General features: G+C 40.9%; 3 protein-coding genes across 4 annotated transcripts in view; 1 reads left to right on the top strand and 2 right to left on the bottom strand.

Moving 5' to 3' along the window:
• LOC106565419 (innate immunity activator protein) overlaps positions 1–11,898 on the bottom strand; it is a 42,349-nt gene extending 30,451 nt beyond the window's left edge. Inside the window, exon 1 of one of the 2 annotated variants that reach the window (XM_014132531.2) lies at positions 11,740–11,898. The gene's annotated coding sequence lies outside the window, so the exon portion shown is untranslated. The remainder of the gene's footprint in view (positions 1–11,739) is intronic. The other variant, XM_014132529.2, reaches the window with a different exon arrangement.
• A 2,340-nt stretch (positions 11,899–14,238) lies between these two features.
• LOC106565493 (probable G-protein coupled receptor 25) lies at positions 14,239–17,914 on the bottom strand. The gene has a single exon (XM_045691594.1). The coding sequence runs from the start codon at positions 16,570–16,572 to the stop codon at positions 15,385–15,387; it is 1,188 nt and encodes a 395-aa protein (XP_045547550.1). The 5' UTR covers positions 16,573–17,914; the 3' UTR covers positions 14,239–15,384.
• A 71-nt stretch (positions 17,915–17,985) lies between these two features.
• On the top strand, positions 17,986–23,555 carry olfml3b (olfactomedin-like 3b). The gene is made up of 3 exons (XM_014132528.2): positions 17,986–18,215; positions 20,829–21,114; positions 22,246–23,555. The coding sequence occupies exons 1-3, from the start codon at positions 18,117–18,119 to the stop codon at positions 23,028–23,030; spliced, it is 1,170 nt and encodes a 389-aa protein (XP_013988003.1). The 5' UTR covers positions 17,986–18,116; the 3' UTR covers positions 23,031–23,555.
• The last annotated feature ends 22 nt before the right edge of the window (positions 23,556–23,577 follow it).

Here is a 23,577-nt window from a genome sequence, read left to right as displayed (position 1 = left end):
AAAATATTACAGTTCACTGCACTGTCATGCAGTTTTTTTTGTAAGCATTGGTCATACTCAACCACAAAACGAACCTATAAAGTGGTATCAAGTTTAGGGGAAAATAATTGGCCGAAAATCTGTCCCACAATCATTAATACTAGCTACATTGTTTAGTATTTCATTTAGCTACTGGGAAATATCCTTTAAAAAAAAATGTCCCTTGAGCACAAATGTGAAGTTCATAGGAGCAGATCAAAATTGGTGTTCAATGAAAGCTAAGCCTGTAATTTTTTTTTAAATGAAAGTGTATATAATTTTTTCTACCATTTTCCATTCTAAAAATTTGGAATAAGCAAAGGCTTTGATTTCTGGTGAAACACATGGAAAATGGGTCTTAGAAAACACCTAGCAGATAAAAGTTACTAGAAATACATTAAAACACAATGTTGAAGTAAAGACCCCTGTTAATATCAATAAGTAGATTTAGTTTTACAGAAATGATTTTCCTACTGTAAGTTTAAGGAATATTGCCTAGTGTCTTGTCATTCTGTTACCAAAAACCCACATACAGCGCCTTCAGAAAGTATTTACACCCCTTAACTTTTCCACATTTTGTTGTGTTGCAGCCTGAATTTAAAATGGATTATATTATGATTTGTCGTCAAATAAATTAAAAATGAAAAGCTGAAATGTCTTAAGTCAATAAGTATTCAACCCCTTTGTTATGGCAAGCCTAAATAAGTTCAGGAGTAGACATTTGCTTAACAAGTCACATAAGTTGCGTGGCCTCACTGTGTGAAATAATAGTGTTTAACATGATTTTTGAATGACTGCCTCATCTCTGTACCCCACACATACAGATAATTGTAAGGTCCCTCAGTTGAGCAGTGAATTTCAACCACAAAGACCAGGGAGGTTTTCCTATGCCTCACAAAGGGCACCTGTTGGTAGATGGGTAAAAAAAACAGACATTGAATGTTCCTGTGAGCATGGTAGTTATTAATTACACTTTGGATCGTGTATCAATACACCGAGTCACTACAAAATTGCAGGTGTCCTTCCCAACTCAGTTGCCGTAGAGGAAAGAAACCACCCAGGGATTTCACCATGAGGCCAAAACAGTTCCTGAGTTTAATGGCTGTGATAGGAGAACACTGAGGATGGATCAACATTGTACACTGCTCAAAAAAATTAAGGGAACACTAAAATAACACATCCTAGATCTGAATGAATGAAATAATCTTATTAAATACTTTTTTCTTTACATAGTTGAATGTGCTGACAACAAAAATAATCAATGGATATCCAATTTATCAACCCATGGAGGTCTGGATTTGGAGTCACACTCTAAATTAAAGTGGAAAACCACACTACAGGCTGATCCAACTTTGATGTAATGTCCTTAAAACAAGTCAAAATGAGGCTCAGTAGTGTGTGTGGCCTCCACGTGCCTGTATGACCTCCCTACAATGCCTGGGCATGCTCCTGATGAGGTGGCGGATGGTTTTCTGAGGGATCTCCTACCAGACCTGGACTAAAGCATCCGCCAACTCCTGGACAGTCTGTGGTGCAATGTGGCGTTGGTGGATGGAGCGAGACATGATGTCCCAGATGTGCTCAATTGGATTCAGGTCTGGGGAACGGGCGGGCCAGTCCATAGCATCAATGCCTTCCTCTTGCAGGAACTGCTGACACACTCCAGCCACATGAGGTCTAGCATTGTCTTGCATTAGGAGGAACCCAGGGCCAACCACACCAGCATATGGTCTCACAAGGGGTCTGAGGAACTCATCTCAGTACCAAATGGCAGTCAGGCTACCTCTGGCGAGCACATGGAGGGCTGTGCGGCCCCCCAAAGAAATGCCACCCCACACCATGACTGACCCACCGCCAAACCGGTCATGCTGGAGGATGTTCCAGGCAGCAGAACGTTCTTCATGGCGTCTCCAGACTGTCACGTCTGTCACATGTGCTCAGTGTGAACCTGCTTTCATCTGTGAAGAGCACAGGGCGCCAGTGGCGAATTTGCCAATCTTGGTGTTCTCTGGCAAATGCCAAACATCCTGCACGGTGTTGGGCTGTAAGCACAACCCCCACCTGTGGACGTCGGGCCCTCATACCACCCTCATGGAGTCTGTTTCTGACCGTTTGAGCAGACACATGCACATTTGTGGCCTGCTGGAGGTCATTTTGCAGGGCTCCTCCTGCTCCTCCTTGCACAAAGGCGGAGGTAGCGGTCCTGCTGCTGGGTTGTTGACCTCCTACGGCCTCCTCCACGTCTCCTGATGTACTGGCCTGTCTCCTGGTAGCGCCTCCATGCTCTGGACACTACGCTGACAGACACAGCAAACCTTCTTGCCACAGCTCGCATTGATGTGCCATCCTGGATGAGCTGCACTACCTGAGCCACTTGTGTGGGTTGTAGACTCCGTCTCATGCTACCACTAGAGTGAAAGCACCGCCAGCATTCAAAAGTGACCAAAACATCAGCCAGGAAGCATAGGAACTGAGAAGTGGTCTGTGGTTACCACCTGCAGAACCACTCCTTTATTGGGGGTGTCTTGCTAATTGCCTATAATTTCCACGTGTTGTCTATTCCATTTGCACAACAGCATGTGAAATGTATTGTCAATCAGTGTTGCTTCCTAAGTGGACAGTTTGATTTCACAGAAGTGTGATTGACTTGGAGTTACATTGTGTTGTTTAAGTGTTCCCTTTATTTTTTTGAGCAGTATAGTTACTCCACAATATTAACCTACATGACTGAGTGAAAAGGAAGCCTGTAGAGAATAAAAATATTCCAAAACATGCATCCTGTTTGCAACAAGGCACTAAAGTAAGACTGCAAAAAACATGGCAAAGCAATTCACTTTTTGTCCTGAATAGTGTTATGTTTGGGGCAAATCCAATACAAAACACATTACTGAGTACCACTCTCCATATTTCCAAGCACAGTTGTGGCTGCATCATGTTATGTGTATGCTTGTAATCATTAAGGACTGGGGAGTTTTTCAGGATAAAAAATAAAAAAATTACAAAATGAAGCTCTTAGAGCCTTAAAGTGTCAGCATGCTTCAGTTTGGCTGGCGCATAGCCAAAGTCGGCTAGCTGAACCAAACAAGTGTGCTCGCACACTCCGTTAACCTGTTGGGTCTAGGGGGCAGCATTTGCACGTCTGGATAAAAAAAATGTACCTGATTTAATCTGGTTACTAATCCTACCCAGTAACTAGAATATGCATATACTTATTACATATGGATAGAAAACACTCTAAAGTTTCTAAAACTGTTTGAATGGTGTCTGTGAGTATAACAGAACTCATTTGGCAGGCAAAACCCTGAGACATTTTCTGACAGGAAGTGGATACCTGATGTGTTGTATTGACTTTAAACCTATCCCATTGAAAAACACAGGGGCTTAGGAATATTTTGGCACTTCCTATTGCTTCCACTAGATGTCACCAGCCTTTACAAAGTGTTTTGAGTCTTCTGGAGGGAGATCTGACCGAACAAGAGCCATGGAACGATGATGTCCCATTAGACACCTGGCGCGCGAGTTCATGTTGGGTACCCTCGTTCCAATACGTTATAAAAGAGTATGCATTCGTCCACCTTGAATATTATTCATGTTCTGGTTAAAAAAGGCCCTAATGATTTATGCTATACAACGTTTGACATGTTTGAACGAACGGAAATATATTTTTTTCCCCTCGTTCATGACGAGAAGTCCGGCTGGCTTACATCATGTGCTAACGAGACGGAGATTTTTGGACATAAATGATGAGCTTTTTTGAACAAAACTACATTCGTTATGGACCTGTGATACCTGGAAGTGACATCTGATGAAGAGAATCAAAGGTAATGGATTATTTACATAGTATTTTCGATTTTAGATCTCCCCAACATGACGTCTAGTCTGTATCGCAACGCGTATTTGTCTGGGCGCAGTGCTCAGATTATTGCAAAGTGTGATTTCCCAGTAAGGTTATTTTTAAATCTGGCAAGTTGATTGAGTTCAAGAGATGTAAATCTATAATTCTTTAAATGACAATATAATATTTTACCAATGTTTTCTAATTTTAATTATTTAATTTGTGACGCTGACTTGACTGCCGGTTATTGGAGGGAAACGATTTCCTCAACATCAATGCCATAGTAAAACGCTGTTTTTGGATATAAATATGAACTTGATAGAACTAAAAATGCATGCATTGTCTAACATAATGTCCTAGGAGTGTCATCTGATGGAGATTGTAAAAGGCTAGTGCATCATTTTAGCTGGTTTTATGGTTTTGGTGACCCTGTCTTTGACTTGACAAAACATTACACACAACTCTTGTAAATGTACTGTCCTAACATACTCTAAATTTATGCTTTCGCCGTAAAACCTTTTTGAAATCGTAAAACGTGGTTAGATTAAGGAGATGTTTATCTTTCAAATGGTGTAAAATAGTTGTATTTTTGAAAAATTTGAATTTTGACATTTATTTGGATTCAAATTTGCCGCTCTTGAAATGCACCTGCTGTTGATGGAGTGCACCACGGGTGGCACGCTAGCGTCCCACCTAGCCCCAAGAGGTTTAACCTGTTAGGGCTAGGGGGCAGTATTGACACGGCCGGATAAAAAACGTACCCGATTTAATCTGGTTACTACTCCTGCCCAGTAACTAGAATATGCATATAATTATTGGCTTTGGATAGAAAACACCCTAAAGTTTCTAAAACTGTTTGAATGGTGTCTGTGAGTATAACAGAACTCATATGGCAGGCCAAAACCTGAGAAGATTCCATGCAGGAAGTGGCCTGTCTGACAAGTTGTGTTTCATCTTGGCTCTTTTTATTGAAGACTGAGGATCTTTGCAATAACGTGACACTTCCTACGGCTTCCATAGGCTCTCAGAGTCCGGGAAAAAGCTGAACGATATCGAGGCAGCCTCTGGCTGAAACACTTTATCGCGTTTGGCAAGTGGCCGATCAGAGTACTATGGGCTTAGGCGCGTGCCCGAGTCGACCCCATGCTTTATTTTCTTTCGTCTGTTTACCTAAACGCAGATTCCCGGTCGGAATATTATCGTTTTTTTTAATGAGAAAAATGGCATAAAAATTGATTTTAAACAGCGTGCTTCGAAGTACGGTAATGGAATATTTAGAATTTTTTAGAATTTTTTTGTCACGAATTGCGCCATGCTCGTCACCCTTATTTACCCTTTCGGATAGTGTCTTGAACGCACGAACAAAACGCCGCTATTTGGATATAACTATGGATTATTTGGGACCAAACCAACATTTGTTATTGAAGTAGAAGTCCTGGGAGTGCATTCTGACGAAGACAGCAAAGGTAATAACATTTTTCTTGTAGTAAATCTGACTTTGGTGAGTGCTAAACTTGCTGGGTGTCTAAATAGCTAGCCCTGTGATGCCGGGCTATCTACCCGAGAATATTGCAAAATGTGCTTTCACCGAAAAGCTATTTTAAAATCGGACATATCGAGTGCATAGAGGAGTTCTGTATCTATAATTCTTAAAATAATTGTTATGCTTTTTGTGAACGTTTATTGTGAGTAATTTAGTAAATTCACCGGCAGTGTTCGGTGGGAATGCTAGTCACATGCTAGTCACATGCTAATGTAAAAAGCTGGTTTTTGATATAAATATGAACTTGATTGAACAAAACATGCATGTATTGTATAACATAATGTCCTAGGGTTGTCATCTGATGAAGATCATCAAAGGTTAGTGCTACATTTAGCTGTGGTTTGGGTTTATGTGACATTATATGCTAGCTTGAAAAATGGGTGTCTGATTATTTCTGGCTGGGTACTCTGCTGACATAATCTAATGTTTTGCTTTCGTTGTAAAGCCTTTTTGAAATCGGACAGTGTGGTTAGATTAACGAGAGTCTTGTCTTTAAAATGGTGTAAAATAGTCATATGTTTGAGAAATTGAAGTTATAGCATTTTTAAGGTATTTGTATTTCGCGCCACGCTCTACCATTGGATATTGGTTAAGGCGTTCCGTAACAGGTTGCTAGATATATCAGGGCTGCGTCTCAATCCACTGAATATGCCTACGTCGGCCTTCTGCATCTGCAGTGGAAGGTGGCCGAGCTACAACTGTGTTTGTTAGACCATGAGACATCCCGAAAATTGGTCTTCATGAAAACCTCTGTAGCTTCTGGACTAATATGACCCCACGATGTAAAGAGGATATTCTCACAAACACAATGGTGTTCTCTGCTTTCATCAAGACCCCCACAAGTATCACGGGACTCTGAAGGTAACCCGGTACAGTTTTTTTTTTTTAAGTAATGGAAGCATGGAGGTAGTTTTGTGCCCCCCCCCATTTCTCCTTCACCCAAATATCTGATGTTCTGAAAGAGTTGCAAAATCTGGACCCCTACAAATCAGCTGGGCCCTCTCTTTCTAAAATGATCCGCCGCAATTGTTGCAAGCCCTATTACTAGCCTGTTCAACCTCTCTTTCGTATCATCTGAGATCCACAAAGATTGGAAAGCTACTGCAGTCATCCCCCTCTTCAAAGGGGGAGACACTAGACCCAAACTGTTACAGACCTATATCTATCCTACCCTGCCTTTCTAAGGTCTTCGAAAGCCAAGTTAACAAACAGATCACTGACCATTTCGAATCCCACCGTACCTTCTCCGCTATGCAATCTGGTTCCCGAGCTGGTCATGGGTGCACCTCAGCCACGCTCAAGGTCCTAAACGATATCATAACCGCTATCGATAAAAGAGAGTACTGTGCAGCCGTCTTCATCGACCTGGCCAAGGCTTTCGACTCTGTCAATCACAACATTCTTATTGGCAGACTCAACAGCCTTGGCTTCTCAAATGACTGCCTCGCCTGGTTCACCAACTACTTCTCTGATAGAGTTCAGTGTGTCAAATCGGAGGGCCTGTTGTCCGGACCTCTGGCAGTCTATGGGGGTGCCACAGGGTTCAATTCTCAGGGCCGACTATCTTCTTGGTATTCATCAATGATGTCGCTCTTGCTGCTGGTGATTCTCTGATCCACCTCTATGCAGATGACACCATTCTGTATACTTCTGGCCCTTTGGACACTTAACTAACTTCCAGACGAGCTTCAATGCCATACAACTCTCCTTCTGTGGTCTCCAACTGCTCTTAAATGCAAGTAAAACTAAATGCATGCTCTTCAACCGATCGCTGCCCACAACTGCCCTTCACAACTTCTAAGTCAAAACCGTCCAGAATCACTACTCTGGACGGTTCTGACTTAGAATATGTGGACAACTACAAATACCTAGGTGTCTGGTTAGACTGTAAGCTCTCCTTCCAGACTCACATCAAACATCTCCAATCCAAAATTAAATCTTGAATCGGCTTCCTATTTCGCAACAAAGCATCCTTCACTCATGCTGCCAAACATACCCTCGTAAAAGTGACCATCCTACCAATCCACTACTTTGGCGATGTAATTTACAAAATAGCCTCCAACACTCAGGTATGGTACTCAGCAAATTGTATGCAGTCCATCACAATGCCTTCCGTTTTGTCACCAAAGCCCCATACACTACCCACCACTGCAACATGTATGCTCTCATTGGCTGGCCTTGCTTCATATTTGTTGCCAAACCCACTGGCTCCAGGTCATCTACAAGTCTTTGCTAGGTAAAGCCCCGCCTTAGCTCACTGGTCACCATAACAGCACCCACCCGTAGCACGCGCTCCAGCACGTATATTTCACTGGTCACCCCCAAAGCCAATTCCTCCTTTGGCCGTCTTTCCTTCCTGTTCTCTGCTGCCAATGACTGGAACGAATTGCAAAAATCACTGAAGCTGGAGACTCATATCTCTAACTTTAAGCATCAGCTGTCAGAGCAGCTCACAGATCATTGCACCTGTACATAGCCCATCTGTAAATAGCCCATCCAACTACCTCATCCCCATATTGTTATATTTTTTGTTGTTGCTCCATTGCACCCCAGTATCTCTACTTGCACATCTATCACTCCAGTGTTTAATTGCTAAATTGTAATTACTTCGCCACTACGGCCTATTTATTGCCTAACCTCCCTAATCTTACCTCATTTGCACACACTGTACTTAGATTTTTCTATTGTGTTATTGACTGTACGTTTGTTTATGTGTAACTCTGTGTTGTTGTTTGTGTCGCACTGCTTTGCTTCATCTCGGCCAGGTTGTAAATGAGAACTTGTTCTCAACTGTCCTACCTGGTTAAATAAAGGTGAAATAAAATAAAAATGATTCCTTTGGAATAATTTTTTGACTGTCTGCTTTGCCATTTATGAATGTGTTATTCAATGCGTTTCTATGGGCTATAGTAGTAAATGCCAAATTCAATATTATATTAAATAAAAAAAATATATATTTTGGGGGGGATACCTACAGGGGTCCTTAAATTCAAAATGAAATAACTAAATGATCCATGGTATGACGATTCCATATGTTAGCTTAGTAAACTTTGAAATAAATTATTTTTGTTTGGCATACTTTTAAAAAGGCCCAATGCAGCCATTTTTATATCAATATCAAATAGTTTCTGGGTAACAATTAAGTACCTTACTGTAATAGATTTCCTTTAAAAATAGGCAAAAAAAGCTTTTATAGCCCAAATGGTCCGAGTGCGGAGATTAACAGCTAGTTTTCAGTTTATGGCAGATTGGAACTCTTTGTCTATTAACCAATTTACAACATGGTGACGTCACCATGGAAAGCCGAAACTCCTGCCCATGCAAACCTGATTACAAGGTCCCATGTTGATTGTATTTTCAACCAGCAACTCTCAGGAAATAAACACATCACGATTTCCATCAACAGTTTAAATGCTAATAAAGATACTGCAAAAAAAATGTATAATAATGACATCTGTGAAGGAAACAGGAAGTTCCGGAAACAATTGTATAAATGCAGACAGATAATTTCCTCGTTCGGTAAAATTAATTATGCGAGAATTGGCGATGGAAATAAATATTGACGTAAACTTGGAGACATGTGATGACATTGTGTGTGTGCTCCCTCCCACTACGACTCGGGAAACCATGCAGATTATTAGGCTACAGATGAAATAAATGATGATGAATTTCACAGGGAGATGAAAGTGCAAGGTGATTAGCTTTATTATGCTCCTTTCAAATAAATATCAAGGGTCCTATTCTGGTGACATGATGATCGATGCTTGACTGCTGTGTGACAAATAAAAACATTCTCGCTCTTATCCATAATAACCTCATCATGTAGACTAGCCTACCCGCACAGCATCTGCGAGTTGTTGGCTAGAGCCACCATTATACTTACCAGATACTCTACATACTACCTCAACTAACCGGTGCCCCCGTGTAACCGATGTGAAATGGCTAGTTAGTTAGCGGTGGTGCGCGCTAATAGCGTTTCAATCAGTGACGTCACTCGCTCTGAGACTTGAAGTAGGGTACTACACTGTTACACCCGCACATTGACTCTGTATCGGTAGCCCCCTGTATATAGTCTCACTATTGTTATTTTACTGCTGCTCTTTAATTACTTGTTACTTTTATCTCTTATTCTTATCCATATTTTTTGAAACTGCATTGTTGGTTAGGGGCTTGTAAGTAAGCATTTCACTGTAAGGTCTGCACCTGTTGTATTAGGCACATGTGACTAATACAATTTGATTTGAGGTTATATAAAGTTTTCCTTAAAAAAAATAACTTCTGGGCCTCCCGGGTGGCGCAGTGGTCTAAGGCTGTGCCACCAGTGATTCTGGGCTCGAGCCCAGGCTCTGTCGCAGCCGGACGCGACCGGGAGGCCCATTGGGCGGTGCACAATTGGCCCAGCGTCGTCCGGGTTATAGAGGGTTTGTCCGGCAGGGATATCTTTGTCTCTTGGTGCCGGGCGCAGTGCACGCTGACCAGGTCGCCAGGTATGGTACGGTGTTTCCTCCGACACATTGGTGCGGCTGGCTTCCGGGTTGGATGTTCATTGTATCAAGAAGCAGTTGGGTTGGGTTAGGTTGTGTTTCAGAGGACGCATGGCTCTCGACCTTCGCTTCTCCCGAGTCCATATGGGAGTTGCAGCGATGAGACAAGACTGTAACTACTACCAATTGGATACCACGTAATTGGGGAGTAAAAAAATGGGTTTACATTTTTTTTTTACTTCTGTATGGAGGATATAGTAGGGGAAATAAATGTGACTCTGGATGACAACATTGTTAGGGCTGATTTCCTAAATACGTTAAATCAGCTTTGTGTTTTGTTGCGTTGCCAAGATACTAACGAGAATCGCTAGTGTGAACAGCAGGCACAACGATTTCCACTAGTTCCCACAAAGTCCAAATTGGCTATAACATAAAAATGTATAAAAGCTCAAATGTGATTTTGGGGGATTAATTTACAATGAGGCGTAAGGTTAGCAGTGTGGTTAGGTTTAAAAATCACATTTTTATAAGTGACGTAGAAATATGGGGGGTTTATGACTTTGTGGCTGTGGTAACTAGTGACGACCAGGCACAACTCCGATATAAAGCGTTTTTCTCAAAGTTACCGGGATGTCACGTGTCCTACTTATCAGTACACTCATAACAACTTAATCATTATGCAACTTATTTATGATCAAATAAGCCTGTACATATATTGTTTGTTCTCCAAACGCTACACACATTGTCCTCCAACCAAAAACTCCTTGCTTTTGGTGAGCAATTTCTTTTTTTTAAACGCCACCTGCTGGAGAAGACAGATTTTGGGCCCAGTTATAGTGAGCAATAGTAATGCAGTCTTTGTATGCACTAACCCGCCATGGTTCGTTGGACAAAGCCTATAGGAGAAAATTAATTAACGTTTTTGTAGGGTTTTTGAATAAACGCCGAAAATAAGGTCTGTGATAATGAGATCTTATGCGTTTTGTTATACAAGACCAGTGTAGGCACATTTGCTATTTAACGCAACAGCTTGACAAAACTATTAGTAGAGTTGAAAATGCGATGGTATCACATTGAACTTTAGTTTTGTATTCAGTATATGAAAACTTAAGCGAAAAAGTACATTGTGTGCATTGTCATCACACTGATTTTCATCAGCAACAAGTCAGTTTGGAAAATTAGCATATTTTCTTTATGCGGATTTTAGAATATTCACATGAAAATCTGTTGCCCATTGGATGGAAACCTAGCTACTGATAAAACAATTTCCACATGTTTAGTGTTCGTTATATCAGCTGTTGTACAATATGATACAACAACAACAACAACAACAAAAAATCACAGGGAACACACAATTCTGACTGCACTGGGCCTTTAAAGGGAATAAAATCGGAGTATCAGCGTCACTCTGTTACGGTGGAATTGCCCTACTATATTAACATTTACCATTCAATGATTCATTCATTCATTCATTCATTCATTAATCTGCAAAGTTGTCGTCACGGGACCACCTCAGTAAGAAAGTATTCTGTCCATAACTTTTCACTTTTGATTCAAGTGTAAACAGTTAATTTTTCCAGTTGCTTAACAAAAATTGGAGTTAGGCAGTGGTAAAGTACAAATAAAACAAAAACACTACTGCATGGAAATGTAGGCCTATACATTATTGCATACAAAGTAAAGGATATTATGAAAACGCTTACAATAATTTTGCATAATTATTATAGTCAAGGTCTGCAGAACTTGGTCTAGCATTGTGCTATGGCTAAAACTTGCGCTACTCTCGTAAAAAAACCCACATTGTTTAATGCGATGGAAAAGTTGTTTGTTTACTTCGAAAAGGAAAGTAGCAACCATACCTTCTTATGCTATATGTCAAATATCCAATTTTGGAGGGCGTAGAACAACTTAATTGTATGTCCATATCAACTTTCATCCACGTTTTCCAGAAGTTGTAGAAGTATTGCTTCTTACGTACTCTGAAGAGGGACGTCGCAACGGGAATGGGCCATGGTATCAGTCCCCGAAAGTAGGGGCGACACTTTGAGTGAGTTTACTGTCTTTTGCACAAGTTAAACGATCTCCCCTACAACGGATATGCTTTAATAAAATTGTATTTTAATAAAATGTAATACTTTTAAAATATCAAATTAATATGCAGGAAGAAGTTAAAAAAGTGAATGCACCCCCAAATCTCCAAACTATTGGGATATCCCAATCCTTTAGTTTTTTTTTTCTTTCTTAAGAACTTCGACTCAATCACATCAAAGAGCAATTTACCGACAGTGATCAGATCCTCAGTGTAATTAATGCCAGCTGTTGGCTTCACATATATTGAAATAAATAGAATAGAGTGGCGACTATGTGATAAAGTTATACCCACAAATGTACGGTGACTGACTGTGTGTGGAGTGTGGACTGCGTGAAGCCCCAGTGAGTGAGTGAGTGAGTGGGTGGGTGAGTACATTAAACCAGAATGCCTACTGTAGCCTACAAACGCTAGGTGTCAGGAGTACATTGCTTATTACTTTTTGCAGTTTGGTAAAGCACCTTGATTACTTTATATCAACATGGAATGTGCTTCCAAATATCCAATAACCACCCAATTTATGTAAATGTCTGATCTAGGTGTTGATATTCCGTATCTGCGATGACTGACTAACTGTACTGTTCCTCTCTAACTTTAAGCTTCAGCTGTCAGAGCAGCTTACCGATCACTGTACCCCGTACACAGCCAATCTGTAAATAGCCCACCCGACTGTACACAGCCCATCTGTAAATAGCACATCCGACTACATCATCCCCATATTGTTATTTATCCTCTTGCTCTTTTGCACCCCAGTATCTCCACTTGCACATCATCATCTGCACATCTATCACTCCAGTGTTAATGCTAAATTGTAATTATATCGCCTCTATGGCTTTTTATTGCCTTACCTCCCTACTCTTCTACATTTGCACACACTGTACATAGATTTTTCTATTGTGTTATTGACTGTACGTTTGTTTCTGTGTAACTCTGTGTTGTTTTTGTCGCACTGCTTTGCTTTATCTAGGACAGATCACAGTTGTAAATGAGAACTTGTTCTCAACTGGCCTACCTGGTTAAATAAAGGTGAAATAAAATGAATACAAATTACAGTGAAGGAAATGCTACAAAACCACAGGCTGCCACTGCCATGTGATCACTGTTTTGAGGTGCTGGCTGTTTTCACACCATCTGTACTCTCCCTTTAGAGGGCAAGCTAGGTCAAATTTATTTTCTCTTCTTTTGATTTTCTCTGCCCACAAAATGTAAGTAAACACATCCTCTGCACTACTGCCATTGAGTGTAGGCTAAAACGCCTATCTGGATATCATCTATCAATCATCAGATGTTCAGTTTGCAATGGTCTTGTTGAAGGACCACCTAGGTCTGATGATTACGCATCAAACGTCAACCTCCAGTAAGGTTAACTCAAACAGGTTTCACAACCATTCTCATAGTGAGCAACTGAGTGTACACCAGGTGCCAACGGGTCACAGATAAGGCCATGAGAAAACGATACAATGTTTGTTCTCATTACTGCTCGCGTAGAGAGCACAAACGGAAACTGACTGATGCCTCTCACCCTGTCACCTAAAGCGGTCCCTGGCAGTGAGATTAAAGGGTCACGGATCATGCCTCTTATTACGGTGCCGTGATTGACAGAGAATATAAAGTCCCAACAGTGAGGCCCTCAGCATGTCCGTGGTGAGGCCCTCAGTTTCTCCCCTGCAGATAAAACAACTGTCACTATAATGTGAGATGAGTTTTCTAAAAGAAACAATTCATATGGAAGCCTCATCCTTGTAACAGAGACATCTTCATCGAAAGATAAGGAATCTGCTAGGCAAAATCATTAGATGTGAGATTCATTTTGAGATCTTGTTATTTTGGCAATGTAAAGCGTTTTGATTTACCTTGCGTGTTCCAATTAATGTAATTGAAATAACTTAGTTTTCAGTGACCTGATACTTTGTAATACCTTAGATTTCAGTGACTTGAAAAATGACATGACTTCAAGCATTAAACTGTGAAGTTCATTGTCCATATCAATAGACTGCCATCTTTCTGAATAAGCGGAACAGAAGGTCAGGTCAGGGTTTTCCACACTAAAAGGTCTTAAAGGGAACTAGTTGGTGGAAGTACAGTTGTGCTGTAGGTTCCCACAGACTGGTATCTAACCCAAGTTTCTCAAGCCCTTTTGTAACTAGATGATTCATAGTGCAAAAGAAATGGAAAAACATGTGGGCATGAATGAACCTTTGAACTTTCAAGTCATGTAATCAGCCAACAAATTCCCATACGAAAAATACTTGTCTTAATAACGTTTTATTTTGTATCATTCATTCTGTTTTGTCAATTGCAGAGGATATTATCTCGTTGCAGATAACATTTTGCTACTGTTTTGAATGAAAGTCCAATCATTTTGAGGAAGCAGATAAAAACAATGTTGAGCTTCTGGATCAATTTTGATTGGTAAGTCTGTTTTTATTAAGTTACAGTGACATGAGAAATAAACTGAGAAGTGTTTCTCCTTCTAAATATGTCAGTAAGTAGTGTGAACATGTTATGCCTATAAAAGCTATGAATTATGAAGTTATGTTAAAAATAACCATTTCAATACTATAATTATTGGAACTACTTATGAGGAAATGTTATACATTACTTAGTTATTATGCTTTATTTCAATATGCCTAATATATACCTAAAATCTTTCAACTTTATTTTCATTCTTGTGTTCCTTTATTGTGAAAAGTACACACAGTTAAATGCCATTGTAGAAAGTGCAAAAAGACTTAGTAAACTATGACATTATTCGGAAAAAAGTATCTGCAATAATTGCCAATTATATGAACACTTAATTTATTACAAAAAACTGTTTATTATAAATGTTTTATAATACATTAAATGTAATCTTACTAATGCGATGAACATGGACAACCATTTTGAATATTGTTGAAATGAATTTCACACAGCAAAAAGGAACCATTAACAAATGAATGTTAATGTTAACAAATTGCAATTTAATATTACTATGAATTTAAGAATGTCAACAATCATAATAACCAGGCTACTCATGAATTATTCATATAAAAAATATTTAGACATAAAAAGACCATCCTATTTCATCTGGTCGTAAAAAAAAAAAAGAAAGCTAAATAAATCAACCTCACTTGCACTCTGTTTTTACCAGTTTTTTTTTTATCTGTACTGTTTTGTCTTTCAAATATTTTCTTTGGTGAGAATAAATAAAATCTAAAACCTAAATTCAAACTATCAGTGATAATCAAAATATACAATTATGATATGTAAAATATGACTTATTTTGAGAAGCTATAATATCCACCAAATATATTTCAGAGAATGCTTTCACTGAGCTTGAATTACATAACACCTAAAATCATAACACAAAATGATTCACCTCACCCTTTAACGTTTCAGACCGCAAAGAGGATGTAAAAGGTGCATGACCCTGCTATCAGACATTCTGGTCAAGTGGCTGGAGACGAGTTCTGGAGGCTGTTGTGCCGCAGCTCTCTGAGGTACCGTTGTAGAAGTCAGTGGACGAGGCATAGCCTTGGTGCAGCCCAAGCTTTCCCACGCAGCTCAGGAACTGGTTCTCCACCTGCCCTCTGAAGTGGTGGTCCAGGAATAGGTAGATGGCTGGGTTCATGCAGCTGTTGAGGAAGGCCAAGCAGCAGGAGAGGGTAAGGCCCTGATTCAAGACAGACTCGGTCTCAAGGCTCAGATCGGCCATAGACAGCTTGAAACCAATGAGGATGGTCTTGAAGATGTTGAAAGGAAGCCAAGACACCACAAAGGCCACGATTATGGTGAAGACCATCTTGAGAGAGTGGCGGCGTCGGGCTTCTGCGCGAGGGTTGCAAGCTGCAACACAGTGTTGGCGCAGGTGGGCCAGGATAGAACCGTAGCAGAGGATGATGATGAGCACCGGTAGGGCGAAGGTCACGAAGACCACGGTCAGGCTCAGACCCAGGAAGAAGGATGACTCTTCATCCTCCCGACAGAAGAGTTTGCCATTGAGAGTATACATGCTACGGTACACCAGGGATGGGGTACCTAGAGCCAGGGATAGCAGCCAGACCACGGCGCAGTTGAGACGCACACACTGGCTGCTGCGGAGAAAGCGGGAGTCCATGAGGCCCACCACGGCCAGGTAGCGGTCCACGCTCATACAGGTCAGGAAGAAGATGTTGGAGAAGCGGTTGACGGTGACAATGTAGCTGCTCAGCTTGCAGAGAAGGTTGCCGAAAGGCCAGTGTCCCTCCTGACTGGACGAGACGGCCCACAGAGGGAGGGTGAGGACAAACACCAGGTCCGCAAGTGCCAGGTTAACAACAAACGTATCCACAAGACGGCCGCCTCTCTTCCCCCGGCTGCCCATGACTGTGATCACAAAGAGGTTGCCCAGGAAGCCTGTGAAAAACATGAGAAAATAAAGTAGTGGCAGGTAGACGTGAGAATAGGGAAGACTGGAGTTGGAGCGCTCCCCAAGGTAGGTTAGATCGTAGCTAATATTGTACAGGATGTCATTGCTGTAGAAGTACTTGTCGCTGTCATACGTCTCCATTTTGTGATCAAAGGAAAGTCTCTCAGCTGCTTGCTCTTTGTGTGTCTGGCTGGCAAGCTCAATACTTCTAGACATACTATCTTGCGTCACATTCTTAAAAACCACAGACAAACTGCCAGGTCCTATTTTCTTCTGTTACATCTTGCACCATTGGCATGTTTTCTACCTCTCTATCTGGCATATTCTGACAGAAATTACTACAACTATTTCTAATGATGATTTTTATAATTTAGTGTATTTGCATATCAGTTCAAATAGAAACACTTTAGACATGCAGGCAAAAAGTACAGCAAGAAGAAACATAAAAACATATCAAAATAAAAAGTACATATACAATCTGGGTAATGCACTTGAACAAAATATTCAAAAACAGCTTAAGACTGACTTCTAGTAGCAGATGAAACAATAAAAACATTTGACAGGGGCATGATGTGGTTATGGTATTCAAGGGGCTGATGTAGGCCTGCTGGAATTATGATCTTGTACATATTACAAAACAAATCCACTGATTGAATTAGTCATTTCAATCATTAAATTGAACCTAGACATGACATTGAACATCAACTTTAGACTATTCATACAGTCTCTCGTGTCACGTGTGAAAACAGAAAACACTAAACTGTTGTACTTTCATTATGAGAAAATACTTGCATTAGGAAATCAAAATGGTACTTGCCAGACCCAATGACAGTGCACATGAATAAATCAGACTTCTCATCAGATGAGTCAAAGTATACTTGATGATAAAACTTACTGTAATGTGAACTTGATGGGAACTTAATGTGCTCATAGGCTGTGAAAACCATAACTGGAATGATGGCTTGATTTAACAACCACGTTTCATTTTGACTGACAATAGTCATTGAACAATTATGAACAATTGTCTCTTTGTCAGAAATGCAAATCATCATATGAACAGTTATAGAACATAGTGAAACTAATTTTACAATACTATTTTAAAGGAAAGGGGAAAGAAATTACAAAATGTTAAGCCTGACCTGAGCTAGTTGAATGTTGGTTATGTAAGAGAAGGTTAGTGTTCCAATAAAAATTCGAGGGGAGAAAGTATCTTCTATTTGACAAAAATATTTTCCTCCACTCTCGGCGTTGCATCCGAATTTTCTTCCATCAATGCTGAAGAGTTTTCTTAAAACTAAATAAAATACTAATATGAGTGAAAAACAACAATATTTTATTCTAATCAAGAGTGACAGATGTGCAAACATAATTTTTGCCTTAACTTGTCTTCTTAATATTGCATTTTAGTGTGATACGAGACAACAATCATACATTTCAATGTATTTCAATCTCTACAAAACATAGAAAATGAACAAAAGCAAATGACAAAGTACCTCCCAACCTAAAATGACCTATAAACATCACTAATGTGGTATTTAGCAATCAGTGGACAACAATTATTATGTTGGGAGAAAGAAAAAAGGAAATGGCGAGAGAGTCTGTGTGTTTCCAGCAGTACCAGATGTTCAAAACTCCTCCCTCTCTGAGTGTTTATTAAAACATTCCAGTCAAGTTAGGGACACCGTAAGTTGGCCCCTCCTCACACACTCTCCTCCCGTCGACACGCAAACAAGGAAAAGGGTGACCTGTCCTCCCACAAAATGAGGGTTTTTCTCATCCTTGTCACTTTGACCTGCCTGGCTGACGCCCAGCATCAAGCCCTGATGGACTACCTGGAGCGGCGTCTGCTAGCCATTGAGGTAAGAGACTGTTCTTCTGCTCCCAGTCAGACCCTGGGCTCCAGAATAAGTCTGAAAGGAAACTCTCTGGGGATCTGGGAAACCTTCAATGGGATGCAGATGTGGGGATTCTGAGGAAAAAAGATTGACTGACTGTTTCTGCTGCTGCACCCAGAAAGTATAGAGTTCATGCTTTCAATAAATTTGTTTCCGCCCGAAATAGAAGCAAATGGGAATAGAAGTTTGAAGATCTTTTATGCAGGTGACTTCTGTGGTGTTCTGATTTATATTTAAAAAAAAATGTATTAGCCTTGTACCTGGAGTTATTAGAATGTTGGTCTCTGCAAAAGACTGACCAGCTGGCTCGCTTCAAGTTGTTGTTGTACAATAAACAGCTCCACTGCTATGTGTACCCATATCCCATTCTCCATCTTGCTTTCTAGTATTCTTATTCACATGGAAAGTAGTTGGCTTCTCTCTATATGTGTTCTGACTCTGCATAAATAAATACCTGCATAAATACCTCCCTAAAAGTTATTTTTTGAGCGACTGTACTCAGAGAAACCTCTCGGATCATTTCCAGCCAGTGAGTCGTTCTGAGAAAGAGCATTCGATACTTTCCAATTCAGGTTTATGGTGCAAGCATTAACGTGGTTTTAGTGAGAATCCTTTTTTTATATACATTCATTTTTATTCGAGAGCACATCAAGAACATGTACAATACATACACAACATATCTTTGTGGTCTTCACAAAGAAGCGTAATGAGTTTCACATGTTAAGGGTACATTTTTGGTTGTATAGAGCAAACATTTCAAGAGAATAAGAATACAATTTGGATAAAGCCACATCAGAAAAATAATAGAAACAAGCAAACAAAACCCCAGAAATGACAGAATAAGATATGTCAGGAACTTGTTGCAAGATTGATTTTATCATCTCCATGTCAACAAGTTCCCGCATAGACCTAACCACATATCTTTTAATAATTGCATTTTCTTACGCATTTCCTTGCTGCTGCTAAAATATAATCTATCAATTTAAGTGGAGAGGAGTGGAGTGTATCCACAGGAACAATACCTAGTAGGAGATGACATGGGTCTGGTTGAATAATAATCCCTATGATGTCCTGTATAACATGGAGAATTTAAAAAAGACAGGATTTTCCTAAATATATGTGAGGAAGTACCTATTTGTCCACACTGCCTCCAACACGTTGCAGATATGTATTCCTTTGTTCATTTTATGAAGTTTATCAGGGCTCATAAAAGAGTGATGTAGTACTTTGAATTAAAACTCCCTCATTCAGTTACATGTAGTGGCTTAATATAGTGTTTCCATATATTCCCCCAACTCTCCTCTGATATCTGATCCTGTAATTCACCCTGCCATGGGCTCCTAAGATTATCTAAAGATACTGTTTGCATGTTAAGGATATTGTGATAAAAGTTTGAAACGGTCCCAATGTTTTCCTCTTGATAAAGTAATTCAATCATCTTATCTACAGGAGTAACCGGCTCTGTCGTTTTTTGGAACAATCCTTTTTCAACAGTGAATTGCCTTACTTAAAGGTACCAATAACAATTAGTTTAGAATATAATTCCTTGTGGATTTCTTGAAATGATTTAACAATTGATCCTTTGAAAAGTTGAGAGACTTTACAAAGCCCTCTCTCTTCCCATTCCCTAAATCCTTGGGACATAGTAGCAGGAAGGAAGGCTGGGTTGTGGAATATACACTCTTAGAAAAAAAGGTGCTATCTAGAACCTAAAATGGTTCTTCGTCTGTCCCCATAGGCATAGGAGAACCAGTTGAAAACCCCTTTTTGTTTCCAGGTAGAACCCTTTTGGGTTCCATAAAGAACCCTTTCCACAGAGGGTTCTACTTGGAACCCAAAAGGGTTCTACCTGAAACCAAAAAGGGTTCTACCTGGAACCAAAAAGGGTTCTCCTATGGGGACCTTTATTTCTAAGAGTGTACTGTAGGCTAGTGTCTAGAAATGTCATTACTCAGTTCATATTGGCGTTGGATCTCCCTTAGTGAGACTCCTTAATCAGTCCTGCAGCTGTCTGCTTGAAATACTTTATCAGGTGATAATTCAGTCTACTGTGGACTTTGAATATTTTTTTATTAAAAAAATATTGCTGCGTACCACTTCAAACCTGTCACATAGTGTGTTATATCCACCGGTTGTCCCTTTCTGTGGCATTTGTAGCTGTCTTTTCCTAGTTCCTAGCCACACCAATGGCCCTTGAATACAACTCGAATCCTGACCTTTCTGCACTCCCAATCCCTCCTAACTGAGATTACCCCCTGCGTGCTGATACATCCCTTGCAATTACTGGAGTGCAAATCTAGTCAAGTCACTCAGAAAAGCTGATCCTCAACCTGCACTTAACTTAATGTCTCTGTCTTCCTTTAATGCGATGGCCAAAGGTTCCAGACTTAGAAGGAACAGTAAGGGAGAGAGGAAACATCCCTGTGGAGCCTGACGCCACACTGGTGATGACTGTGGCAGTGGCCCCAGAGAACAGGGTTTTAATTCATCCTGTGAAATAGGGACAGAACCCATATGCCTCCAGGACTACTTCTACACTACATGCTTGAACTGTCTTCTTCTCACCTCTCCCACCAGGACCGTATCTCGCTATGGCACGAGCAGACGAACCGCTACGCCACAGAGCTGCGGGAGTTCAAGCAGCAGATGGTTGCCCAGATTGAGACCCTTGACAAGGACAAGGAGACGCTGAGGACGGATCTAGACAGCGTGGGGACGCGCGTGGACCGCGTGGAGCGCGAGATGGACTACCTGGAGACACAGAACGGGGCGCAGCCCTGCGTGGACGTGGACGACAAGCTGGTGGAGCAGCAGGTGACTGTGGTGAAGGAGAAGAACAAGGCCAAGTACGCCAAGGCCACAGGTGAGACGTGGCAGACGTGGTGACATACTGGGGGGGATAGAGACACAAGTAGTTCACATGGTGGTTACTTCCTGTGAGGATTATAGTAAAGGCCTGCTGGGAAGAGGCAGAATAGAGCAGTGGTTAGTTACATAGCCCTTCCGTGACATGTACTGTAGACATGATAACATATTGGGAGGACAGACGCACATGTAGTACACATGATTACTTACTAAGAGGATCATAGCATAGGCCAAAGGAGAGGACAAATGAAGTAAACTCAGCAGTAGGGGTAATATGAGGCCTTGGTTCCTGAATAGATCTTCTACATGATGAGCAGAGATAGAGAAGGCCACAATGTCTTAGCCATTGTACTGTTATGTAAGTAGGTTAGAAAATATATATTCCCTCATATCATTATTCTTCTCTCAGAGGCCATTATTAAAGAGTTTAAGTGGATTTCATTCAATGTTGTGCTTAACACTTTTTGTTCTGCTCTAAAACGTATGGTTCGCTTTATTTGCATAGAGAAAGCAATCTGAATGCAGTCAATTCAGGAAATAGTTTGTTTACACTTGGTTGTTGAGGTTTTGGAAATGGGAGGTATGTACTGAGATGTGAGAGCATGCTGATGAAATATGTAGATGAAGGACTGACTAAAGATGCAATGCTTATTCAAACAGCATACTCTAAATTATGCACCACTTTAATTGTAATATTTTCTCTTAGTTGCACTCCAGCCGGATGAATAGCCAGTGACTCATCAAGTTTCATTTCCTGTGATCCTTATACATGTTGCCACACACAACTGAGTACTGTTGCCTACTCGGGGTGCATGTTCTGACAAAATCAGGTTGAACATCTGAAATCCACTCCAGATCACGTAAAAGATTAAACTTCACAAAAAAAAGTACTATAAAAAATTGAACTATCCTTTAAACTTTACCTAGTCCCTCAGTATTACTTTTGGTTGAACTTTATCAATATGGTATGGTGTAGTATGTTTTATGACATTGGTATTACAGGTATCACAGTTGTAAGGAGTGGAACAATGTGTACATTGTAATTACACTGCACCTGACGTGTAATGTTGACTACCATGTAAAAAACATGGTTTTAGCCCAACTCATGAATCTATCATTTCTCTTCCAGACTGCAGGGATATGATCTCTAGCATCAAAGCCATGAAGATTTTGAAGCGAGTCGGAGGCCCAAAGGGCATGTGGACCAAAGATGTGGGCAGTAACTCGGGCAAAGTCTATATCTTCAACGGCACAGACGAGGACACCATCTATGAGTTTGGCTCCATCCGGGACTTCACCATCTCCCAGGGCACGTCCATGGCCAAGACCGTGAAGCTTCCGTCCCCTTGGCGAGGCAGCGGCCACACTGTCTACAACAACCACGCCTACTACGTGAAGGAAGGCAAGGAGCTTCGGCTGATCAAGTACAACCTGCAGAATGGCTCGGTGGCAGACAGCGCTGTGTTCCCCGTCCAGGACCATGTCCCCGTGTACAGCCTGACTCCGGAGACGGTCATTGACCTGGCCGCAGATGAGGAGGGCCTCTGGGCCATCTACGCCACCAAGGAGACTGAGAGGCACATCTCTCTGGCCAAGATGGATGCCAACACGCTGGACATCGAGCAGATGTGGGACACGCCGTGCACGCGAGAGAACGCAGAGGCCGCCTTCATCATCTGCGGCACGGTGTATGTGGTCTACAACACCGCGCTGCCCAGCCGCTCACGCGTCCAGTGCGTCTTTGACGTCAGTGATATGGTAACCAATGACGATGCACCTCTAGTGTACTTTCCCAAGCGCTACGGCTCTCACTCCAGCCTCAAGTACAACCCGCTGGAGCAGCTGATCTACGCCTGGGATGACGGCTACCAGATCCTCTACAAACTGGCCATGAAGAAGAAACTGGAGGTATGAGCTCAGCAGCGCCGTCTAGTGTTGAGGTGGGTTTGAGATTTCGCTCATCTATACCGAGTAAAAGCCCAGAAATGTCTGTGTAGACAAAAAATAAAACATATTTTCAGACTGTCATATTCAGTGGAATGTTTTAATCTTTTATCTTCCCTGGAGCAAAGATCAATAACATAGATATGTCCAAAGGTATGAAAATTACTAACATGGTTTGTTCAACTTCGGCACAAGGTTTTGCAGCACTGTTCTGAAGGTAATATTGTATTTCCTGTGTTAATTACTGTCAGCAAAACAGTTCAGTGATATAAAAGCATCCATTTACTGTAGGTATTGCTTGTTGTGAAAAATTTCTAGGATCATCAAGAAAGATCTAGGAGGGTGTGGAATGGAGAATCTGAAGTAAATACATGCAGCTGTATGATATGTATGTTTTCTGAATATCTCTCAGTTTAGCACTTCTGAAAACCACACATTTTTACCTTTTTTCCTGGCTATGCCTTTCTGTTGAATAAAAAAAATACTTGCATTAAAGTGTGTAGCTTATTTTTCTTCT

The sequence above is a fragment of the Salmo salar genome, chromosome ssa12 (assembly GCF_905237065.1).
Source record: "Salmo salar chromosome ssa12, Ssal_v3.1, whole genome shotgun sequence".
NCBI lineage: Eukaryota > Metazoa > Chordata > Actinopteri > Salmoniformes > Salmonidae > Salmo > Salmo salar.
This window is presented reverse-complemented; position numbering and strand designations above follow the sequence as displayed.

Excerpts from the sequence above, each read along its gene's own strand:
- LOC106565493 (XM_045691594.1), bottom strand. The coding sequence starts at position 16,572 with ATGTCTAGAAGTATTGAGCTTGCCAGCCAGACACACAAAGAGCAAGCA.
- olfml3b (XM_014132528.2), top strand. The coding sequence starts at position 18,117 with ATGAGGGTTTTTCTCATCCTTGTCACTTTGACCTGCCTGGCTGACGCC. Across the intron at positions 18,216-20,828 it reads GGCGTCTGCTAGCCATTGAG|GACCGTATCTCGCTATGGCA; the intron begins GTAAGAGACTGT and ends CTCTCCCACCAG. Across the intron at positions 21,115-22,245 it reads CAAGTACGCCAAGGCCACAG|ACTGCAGGGATATGATCTCT; the intron begins GTGAGACGTGGC and ends TTTCTCTTCCAG.